General features: G+C 40.1%; 1 protein-coding gene across 1 annotated transcript in view; it reads right to left on the bottom strand.

Annotated features, from left to right (window-relative positions):
- The window catches only part of Bms1 (BMS1 ribosome biogenesis factor), a 33545-nt gene that overhangs the window by 6643 nt on the left and 16018 nt on the right, over positions 1–10884 (bottom strand). The window contains exons 13-19 of the mRNA XM_028753576.1: positions 6412–6493; positions 5213–5286; positions 4551–4727; positions 2285–2473; positions 2026–2206; positions 1813–1871; positions 688–810 (exon numbers count right to left, since the gene is read on the bottom strand). Of these exons, the coding sequence (XP_028609409.1) occupies positions 688–810; positions 1813–1871; positions 2026–2206; positions 2285–2473; positions 4551–4727; positions 5213–5286; positions 6412–6493 (885 nt within the window). The remainder of the gene's footprint in view (positions 1–687; positions 811–1812; positions 1872–2025; positions 2207–2284; positions 2474–4550; positions 4728–5212; positions 5287–6411; positions 6494–10884) is intronic.

The following is a 10884-nucleotide window of genomic DNA, read 5'->3' as shown; positions in this document are numbered from 1 at the left end:
ACTCTATCACTAAGTACCTCCCTTCCTTATATAAGCACTCTATCACTGAGCCATCTCTATCTTAATGGAGACTTCTTCCCAAAATAAGCTTTCAAACTATCCTCTCTCAACACTGTGAAGCTGAGTGTGAAGCCTACTGAAATCCTGCTGTTTGCTGCAAACTGTTTTGTCTACTTTCTATTGAACATTTAGACAAATTTAGGATTTTTTTCCTTACTAGCACAACTCTGAAGTAATAAGAAAACCCAGTGGATGAGTCTGTGTTGGCTCTGGGACAGTCTCATGGAGAAGTCACAGCTGCAGTTACTAAGAATCTCTGCCTTTAAGTACAGGACAAATCATTTAAAGAAAGCAAAAATATTAAATGTCAAGATTCCAAATACTCTTCTAAAAACTTTAAGTCTATACTATGACAATACAGGAAAATCTGCTACCCATTTGATGATTTGTAGTCCAAACAAAGGCATAACTGGAATCCTGTGGACCGTGTGTAATTGCCACACAGATGAACTTATAGTTAGACTTTAGCCCCTATCCTGAAGATAGCCCATTACAAACAAAAGCATTTCAGAACCCAAAAAGAAGATCCACACTGGCAGTACTACTTGCTGCAAACATTTCAGGTAAAGGGTCTTCTATTCTTTAACAATATATACATATATAACATGAATATATGGATAGACAGACCTTAATAAATGAAGTATTCTTGAATATTTTAAAAGGAAACCCAGTTAGCTTTAATTTCTTCACAATTTTTATGGATTTATCCAGGTCAAGGACAACTCCAGTGGCAGCGATCCGAAACTCAGGCTAAAAGGAACCCAAAATTGAAAAATATGACTATCAGGAGAAGGAAAATTACAAATCTATGTGAAGTTATAATAATGCCTAAAATCCTTTTATTACAATTAGCTATAAAAGACAGAATTTCCTTTATTTCCTTACTAGGTACTTACTAGTACTTCTGTTTGCTTGAGAAAGGGTTTAATAGCCTAGGCTCACCACCATATGTGGCAGAGGAGGTCCTAAAACTCTCGTCTCCCTGCCTCCACCACTCTGGCTGTGAACCAGGATTTTAAGTATGCTGTTAACTTGAACTTTCTCCCAAGATTGATTTCATGGTAACAGTTTCAGAACATCATCAATTCAGAACCAAAGGAAAAGGCAAATTCAGGTGCAACATTTAAAAATGAGATTTTGGACCTCCAGGTGGATTGTCTGTTTAGCACTTTTTTATCTCATAGGTTAGGGACAGACAATAAATGAAGCTTGTTCTGCTCAGGCAAAGACAACTCTGAAGATGCTTTGTCCATACAGTGCTACTAAGGGACAGCATCGTATCTATAGGGTTCTGAGGAATCCACAAAATGTAATATAATATTGAGTATCCAGTGAACATTGCTTAAATATTTTTTAAATAAGTTCAAACAAGGCACAAAACTATACAATGCCATGGGTGCCGTACAATCCTATGTCCCTCCTGACTCCTCTACTCTACTTAGAAAAGCCAGGAGGGCAATGCACACCAGGAATGCTAACATTCAGATGGTTGAGGCAGGAAGATTGTAAATCTCAGCCAGCCTGGGCTACATACATATCAAGACCTTGTCAGAGAAAGAAAGAAAAAAAGAGAGGGATTGGGGGAGGGCAGGCAGATGGGTAGGTGAAGGATCCAAGAAGATACAAAGCAAGAAGAAACTTACTAAGTGTTACATATTAAAAATAGCTGGCTTTCAATTTAGCTTCATGATAATAGTTTATATTCTCTAGTTCATCTGTATAATTGATAAAGAATCCATCTCTGATATTTACCATTACACCACTGACAGACTGTATGGCCAAAAATCCAGTTCCTTGTGGGGTGATAGGACCTTAAAGAAAACAGAAAAGGAAAACCTGTAAACCACATATTTTACTCCAACCCTTTTTCTCAAAGAAACAAATCTTCAAGATAGGAAAAGAACAAAACTATAGGTACAGCCTGAATAGCATAAACTATTCTTAAAATTATTATAATCATTTTACCCCAAAAAGTTGCTCCACAATGCATGTGCTGTGGGGTATATTTTAGAAGCCTTTGTCTTCCATTGTGGTCTTCAATATAATACAGTGGAATGGTCTGAAACCTCCTCCATCCTACAGAAAAAATAATTGGGTCTCGAGACTTGAGGATTTTCTTATACCAACGATGTTTCTTGAGGCGCATCTGGAAACATAAACATTCAGTAAAACAGAGTGTACATCCACATGACCTGTCTCCACGCTTGCAGCAAAGGGCACCTACCTGCACATATCCCACAGTGCCCTCACTATTGCCCAAACCACCCAGAATAATTGGGTAGTGTGGGTCAAAGTTCTGCACAAATTCACAGGGGATGTTTTCAATCTCAATTCGGACATACATTCCAGGTCGAAATCCCTCATACTGAACTCTGGTTTCATCTTCTTGATCTTCAAATTCAGCCTGGTTAAGCTACAAATGAGACAAGGAGACAAAACCAGAAGCACAATAAGCCCACAACACCAGTATTCTTAATCAACATTAACTTTTTAAAAATACAAAGTAACCATGGGCACAACAATGTAGGTTTGGTTGCAATAGTTATATCCACTTGGCTTCTATGCTTTAAGACATGTACCAACTGTTTTCTGTGGCTTCAAGTCACAGCCACTAACTCCAGAAAGACCGCTGAATGCTGCTCAGCAAACGGTGCCTTGAGCAATCCCCTAACTCTCCTGACTGTTGTACATCTGTCTGTCTCCTCTGCCCAAAACCTTCCATGGGCCCCACAGAACGCAGAGGAAAGCACAAAGTTCTGTACAATGGTCCACAAGATTTTAAACTGTAAATGGCTTAAAATACAGGCTACAAAGATTATCTTTGTCTTTTTTAGTCCCTCCTGTCAGAAGTCAACAGAGACTAGTAACCCCTGATTTATGACTACTCTGGAGACACTTCTTCACACTGGAGCCACGCGTATCTCTATCCTTCCAACCTCAGTAAGTCCTAAACCAGCAGGGGAGACACTTCTCTGACTAGATGAAGTTCTAGACTGAGGAAAGCCTGCCAACCAAATCCTCAAGTTTAAAGGAAGTGCTTCCACCAGCGAAGTGCAACTCACTCTCCATGAAGCCTGGGTACAGCTTTGTGTCTGCTTCTGGGTGAACTCACTACCTCAAGCAGCCTTAGGCAGGAGTACCCCACTACCTTCCTTTTACACGCATTCCTCTCCAATCTACATCTGACTTCACATGCACTACCCTTCTGAACACCAACCAAGACGTGTCAAAACCTCTCCTGGAAAGAACTTTGTACACATAAGCCACACAGATCACCAATCAGCTACTCACTGACGGCAGTAAGAAGTGATCAGAATCTGAACCTATACTTGTCCTGTCTCAGATCAATGTGTCAGTGCAAGAGATGTGGTCCAGCACCTCTGAAAGGCCTTTGAAAGGCCTTCTACTTAGGTAAGCCTGATCCTTAACTAGGCCACAGAAAAGAACTTCAGAGCAATCAGAAAGAGGTTAAGTCACTGAGTTTATTAGCTATTTAGATTAAGAGACATGGACAGTCTACAGCCACAAGTCGGGGGTGTGGATGTCTTGAAAGTGAGTCATATTTAGCTGTCTTTATAATGGCAGATAACTCTCTGCATCTTTGTAAGTTACATTTCTTTTCAAAGGATCAAGCTTAAAACTTGAAGTTTATTTAAGTGAAAATATACACGGGCTGGCTCACTTACTCATCTTGAAGCCCCTTCTTCTGTGGCTGGGAAGATGGCTCAGGGAGGGCTTGCTGTGCAGGCACGAGGAGGACCTTAGTTTGGAGCCCAGAGCACACATAAAAAGTCAGCATAGCCATGCATGCCTACAACCCAGCTCTGGGAGGGTGACACAGGAGGACTGCTGGGGCTTGGGGGATACCAGCAGAGCTTCAGAAGGGTTCAGCAAGAGACTGTCTCAAAGGACTATGGCAGAGATGACAGAGTGTGTGACACATGTTCTCTTTCAGCTGTGCACACAGATGCACTCATCCAGGTGCACACACAAACACATTTTCCTTTGTAAGCAAAATTTTAAAGTGGCTCTTATGTGATGTACTGTTTAGACTTAGAAATGAGTTCAGAGAAGAGTGCTAACACATTTAAGCTCAAAGCCACAAACACTTGGCCTGAAATAAACACAGTTGGAGGTTTTGACATTCTTGAGGGATTGTCTTTGTAGGCAGTTTCATTTCATCAGCTGTGGTGTTTCTTGATTCTCACTACAAGATGACCCCAGAACAGTAACAGCCCTTCCAATATCCCCTAACTTCTCTGTCTTTCAAGCCTGTCTCAGGTGACTGAGCTCCTCAGAAGTAGAGACCATGCTTCCTGAGCAGGCGGTGCCTGGTACAAAAGTATTGCTGATACTTTCTGGTGAGACAGAAGAAGCAACTAAGTTCTGAAGAATCCCATCGCATAATTTCAACCTGGCACTCAAAGGCAAACAGGGAGGAGGTGAGCAGGTGGGGCTGCCTTGGCAGGCAGGCAGTTCTGCTTATTTACCTGCGCTTGTCTATGCATTTCACTCTTAAGATCATCAAAGTACGTGCTTTCTCCTTCATCATATTCTGCATCAAACAGCTCCTTCAGCTTCCTCTTCTTATTCAGATGCTTTATCTTAGCACTTTCCTCCTCACTCGGGTCAGCTTCTTCCTTCACTTCTTCTTCTATGTCTTCACTCTAGAATTTCCAGACACAAGCACCAGGAAGCTTATGAAGACCTTTCTTTAGATAAACAAAGCAGATTTGTAAACAACATTTGAGCTACAAGATTCTCTGTTGTGATCATCACAGACTTGGGGCTGCTCCAGCTGACAGCACTGCTGTCACATTGTGAGATAGCAAGTGTCTTCCAGCTGGATGCTCCAAGACACTGTCCAAAGTACTGTCAGGAAGAATAAGGAATTTTTTAATGATGCTTTCAAATTTCATTACTGGATGATGGCAAAAGAAACACAAATAACAAACATGAACCTGTAAGTGACTACAACATGAAGGGATAGTGGGTAATCACCGGTTGTACAAATGAACCATTCATCTGTTGTCACTCTTTAAGAAGGTATCTTTCCATCTGACAGGCTAGTCAGAACCTCCATTTCCCAAAGCAGATCTCTTCAGTACATACTGACCAAACCAAGCTAGCACAGGCTACATCACAGCCATACCTGAGTATCCGGGCCCGGTTTTCCCTTGTGCACGTCCCCCGTTTCTAGGTCTTCAAAATCACCATAGAGCTCCTCTGAAAAAGAGCATTTAAAAGTCTGTTCTGTGACACTAGCACTGGCCAGCCCTGGCCTGACCAGCTCTGTACTCTGCATTCCAAACTTCAACTCTGTCGTTCCCATCACTATACATGCCAAGAGTCTTAAACTTACACTGCTTTTAAAAAAATGTATTTCTTATTTGCTTAGGAAAAGTAAATGGATCTAAGCCTTGGAATCTCACTTAGCTAAGGGCTGTCACTTAGCACACTTAGCTGCCAAGTCTAAGTAATAAACACTGTGTGAGAAACAAGTGCAGCTTTGAAAGTACAATTCCAAACCATCATTTCAAAGAATAAGTGAAAGGACACAGCCCATGTGAAGAGTGAGAGAAGCCAACACAACACATCATGTACTATGCCTGGGGGAGAGCTAAGACTATGTAAGTATAGAACCTGGAACAAAATTAGGGCTCAAAACAATGCTGAGCTCATAGCAAGAGTTCATTAATTCATCTATTTGTTTATTTTTAGAGTTCTGTGTTTAGTTACAAGCTGTCCTCTTTAAGACAGACAAGATAAAAATGCTTTTGGGAAGGTAACATTTACTGTTATTAAGATATTCACATAACAAACAGGAAGCTCTTATTTATAAGAAAAACTATAAAATATAAGCATAAAACCAGAACCATGTTGGAAATTTACACTAAAAAAAATAAAACAGGGCTGCTGGCACAGCTCAGACAGCAGAGGTGCTCGCTGTCATGGCTGAGGGCCTAAGCTCATTCCCAAGACCCACCAAACTCCTAGAGGCTGTCTCTGTCCTCTACACACATGCTAGCCGTGTAGGAACTTTATAGTGAACCCCAAGAATCCATGTAAACAAGCCTGGTGGCCTGCAATCCCAGTTAGGGAGGCAGATCCCTGGGTATTACTGGGCAGCCAGTCTACAATACTTAGTAAATTCAGGGAAATAAAGAGATCAGGTCTAAAAATAAAAAAAAATAAAATAAAATAAAAAATAAAACAACAACAACAAAAAAAAATGGGAAGGCAGTGTCCGAAGAACACCACCTGAAAAATGACAACTAACTCTATCTGTCCCCTGCCTCCAGAGGCATGTGCACACTCAAACATACAAAGAAACATGCATCCCTTACTTACCTTCTTCTGCTAAGATCTTGGCCGCATCTTTATCATCTTCCCATTTCCCAGTGACAAAGCAATCTCTGATACTGTTCATAACCTTACACAGGAAAAAACCAGCACAGAGGTAATTTACACTAAACAACTATTTTTGAGAAATGATAGCAGATAACAATTTGTCTCTAACTATTCCTCAGGACATTTCCAGCTGGCCCTGGTGGCATATACCTATAATCCCACATCTGGGCTGTTGGGGCAGGAGAACACTCAAGCTCAGCCTAGACTACACAGTGAGCTCTAGGCCAGTTATGTTACACAGAGACTGTCTCAAAAAAAATCAATAAGTAAGTGAAGGTACACTTTTGTGGACATATTCATTCCATATGAATGTGTGAGACATATGAGTGTGTGAGACAATTTCTAGAGAATAGAAGAAAAATAACTTCAAATTATGTGTAGAAGGGCCATGTACCAAGAATATGTAAACTGGTAAGAGACATGTTCTCAGAGTATGTAAACAGCTCTTACAACTAAATACCCAAATTTTTAAATTAGGCAAACAGTATGAATAAGGACATAGACAAAAAGCAGCAATCACCAGAAATGATGCTTGAAACATTAGCTATTTGGGAAATGCAAACAATAACATGATACAACACATTTCACACCTTCTAGTATGGTTAAAAATAAAAAAGATAGAAAAAATAATTCTTGATGAAGACATAAATAAACTAAACCCCACAGATAATGCTGGTGGGAATGAAATATTGCACAGCTGTTTGCACTTTTTTTTAAAGAATGGAGAACATATGAGGGAAAAACGTGTTTTCTCTAATCTTATCAACAGTCACATACTGTTCTGATATAGTTTTGTTCATGACACTGAGAGGCAATTACACAATTTTCCCAATTTTATTCCTTCAACCAGGGGCTAATTCTCTAAGAGGAATGTCTTTATAGAGACATAAGTAAAAAACATGGGAGGCAGCACAGGGTGGATATGATCAACACACATGATACACACATAGGAAATTATCAAAGAATAAGCATTAGGTTCCTAGCCACCTTTCCTGGAAAAATCACTTCTTCCCCTTTCCCCACCCTGAACCCTCTTCATTTGGGAAGCATCCCTGCCTGCTAAGTCCACTCTTCTCTTTGCCATCTGTGAAGGCCAATTCTATGTCAATTTGACACAGGAATCGGGTAAGAGGGAGCCTCAATTGAGAGAATGCCACTACTGATTTAGCCTACAGGCAAGCCAGTGGTGCATTTTCTGGACTGATATGAGAGGGCCCAACTTGCTGTGGCAGTGCCACCCCTGGGCTGGTGGTCTGAGTACTACAAGAAAGAAGGCTGAGTAAGCCGTGAGGAGCAAGCCACTGGGCAGGACTCCTCCACGGCCTCTGTATCAGTTTCTGCCTCCACGTTCCTGCCCTGACCTCTCTGGTTGATAGACTGTGAACTAGACGTTGTTTTATCACAGCAGGAGAAATCCCAAGACAACAAGTGAACATATACACACACAGTTTTAAATGAATAGGAGAAAAGATCTCAAAATGTTAACAGGTTGTTCATACATAGTAATTTTAATGACATATGTACTTTTTAAACTTTCCTGCTTTTGATATATACCTTTTACTTTAAATCTTCCATGACTGTTATTTTTACTAAAACAAAGATGTTGAGGACAGTGTGCACACACACAGTTTCTACTTACAACAAAGTCTATAGGAGGTTTCTCACTCTCCTTTAAAGTCTCAAGTTGCTTTTGATCATGGTGTTTTATTCCTGCAATGGAAACCCTAACTAAGACACTACTACCCTTGCTCCCCTCCAGTTACCATTTGCAAACAGGAAGGCTAGTTCTAGACCAAGGCCACAAACCCTCTTCGTTTTTGAAACACCACTACTGGGTAAATGGCTTCTTTCCCTTACCATCTCCCTCCAATTCCCTCCCCAAACTTTACCATCTCCACACCCACAGGCCTAGCTCCAGTCCATGGCCTTTGGAACCTGCTTTCTTCAAGAGTCATCTTTGACTGATGAGACACTTGTCCCTTTGACATTTCCAACTGCCCGTTGCTATCTATCTCTGCACCCACAGGCCTAGCTCCAGATCATGGTTAGACGCCATTTTTCCCTGGTCCAATTATACAACTCATCCACTAATTTTATCTGACCTAACTCCGATCATACATCTGCACTGGCCCAATCTAAGGAAGACCTGATTATCACTTTCAGACATATAATCAAGGAAAGAAGTCCACATGAACAGGCAAAATCACCCAAACAACAAATAACATGAATGGCCATGGCAGCATGTCTCCTATCTAACCCAGTCATCCTATAGAAAATGAGAACCACTTAGATGGACGCCAGGACACAGAATTTAAAGCACAATCACAAACTTTATCAAAAAATTTAAAGAAGATATATGAACAAAAACTTCATTACACTCCATAAGGATAACAATAAACACCTGAGTGATGTCCAAGAGAATACAAATACATGGATAAAATGATAAAGATAAATCACATTTGAAAGCAGAATTCAATAAAGAGAAACACTGAGGTGAACACAAGCTGAAATGAAGATAGAATTAAAAAAAAAAAAAAAAACCCTCAATATCCTGATTAGAAAGCTGAGGGAAAGGCTGGCAGGTCAAATGAATCAGAAGATGGGACACCGGGACGTGAAGATAAAGCACAAGAGCTGGGGGAAAGAAGCCAAGAATATGAAACATTATTAAAGCACAGGAAAGAACACTCAGGAAACGTGGGACACTATCAAAAGACCACATCTTCTAATTACAGGCATAAATGAGGGGACAGAATCCCATATCAATGAAAGAGACCAGATCTCCCAAAAGATTACAGAAGGAATTTTCCCACAAATTAAGGAAAGACACACCCAAGCAGATACAGAGAGCACACAGAACACCAAACAAGGCCAAAAAAGAAACACCCCACAGCATGTCATAGTCAAAATACTAAGGCTATAGAACAAACGAAAAACACTGGAAGCTGCAAGTGAGAAAAATACAAGTCTCCTATAAAGGAAAACCCATCAGAGTAATACCTGATTTCTCAAAAGATGCTCTGATCCTGGAGCAATGCACCCCTAAAGACCACAACTACCAACCAAGATTACTGTACTCAGCTAACTGTCTGCCATAGCTGAGAAGAAAAAACTTCCCATGACCCAAACAGCCTAAAAAAATTCATTTCCAAAAACAGAAAAAAAAAAAAAAGCGAAACAGAATACTGGAAGCAATACTTTAAACTGAAGAAGGAAATAAACAGCCAAGAGACTCTAGGAAGAAAACAAAGCTAAAATTTAATGAAATACAACCTAGGGCTAAGAACACAGAATAGCAGAAAAAAAGCAACAAATTGACACAAACTACTTACACCTTTTAAATAGCCTGAACCCTCCAACCAAAAGATGCAGGCTAGCTGACTGGATTATGAAACAAAATCCATTCATCTGTTATCTATAAGAAGCTCATCTTAGCTTTAAGGATAGTCACCACCTTGAAGTGAAAGGATAGAAAGAAGTATCCCAAGAAAATGGGATCAAGAAGCAATTAGGCATTGCCATCATATTATCTGAGAAAACAAACTTCAAACTAAAACTAATCAGAAGAGACAAAGAAGGGCATTTCATTCTAATCAAGGGATCAATATCAGGAAAAGATCAGATACAGCAAACTCTTCTATATGAGACAAACCCACAGCCAACACTATTCTAAACAGAGAAAACTGGAAGCAATTCCATTAAAGTCAGAAATGAGACAGAGCTACCCACTATCTCTATTCTTTTTCAATATGGCACCTGAAGGACTAGGCAGAGCAGTAAGGGAAAGCTGGAAATTAAAGGGATACAAATAGAAAAAGAAGTGAAACGATTCTTATTTGCAAATAATATATTATATATGGGATCCCAAAACATCCACCAGAGAACTTCTAAACAATCACCAATTTCAGCAAAATGTCAGAGTAAAAATCAACTGAACAAAAAAAACATCAGTAGTCTTCCTATACACCAAAAACATACCCACTAACAAAGACATGGTTACATTCCATTAACCACAACATCAGAATCAATAAAATATCTTGGAATAAACCTAACCAAGGAGGCAAAAGACCTCTATAGTGAAAACTTCAAATCTTTGAAGAAAGACTAGAAAGTGAAAAGACATCAGGTGTTCATGAATTGGTAGTTAATACTATGAAAATGACCATCTGACCAAAAGTTATTTACAAATTCAATGCAATCCCAATGAAAATAACCACTACACTCTTCACAGAAATAGAAGTAAAGTCTTATGGAACCAAATATGATCCCAGAGAGTCAAAGCAACCCTGAGCTAAAAAACAAAAGGCAGCAGTTATCTCACACCAGTGCTCTCACAGCAGTGCTCCCACAGCAGTGCTCATACCAATGCTCCCACAGCAGTGCTCTCACACCAGTGCTCCCACAGCAGTGCTC

Source organism: Grammomys surdaster, unplaced genomic scaffold (assembly GCF_004785775.1).
Source record: "Grammomys surdaster isolate TR1022 unplaced genomic scaffold, NIH_TR_1.0 125950, whole genome shotgun sequence".
Taxonomy (NCBI): domain Eukaryota; kingdom Metazoa; phylum Chordata; class Mammalia; order Rodentia; family Muridae; genus Grammomys; species Grammomys surdaster.
This window is presented reverse-complemented; position numbering and strand designations above follow the sequence as displayed.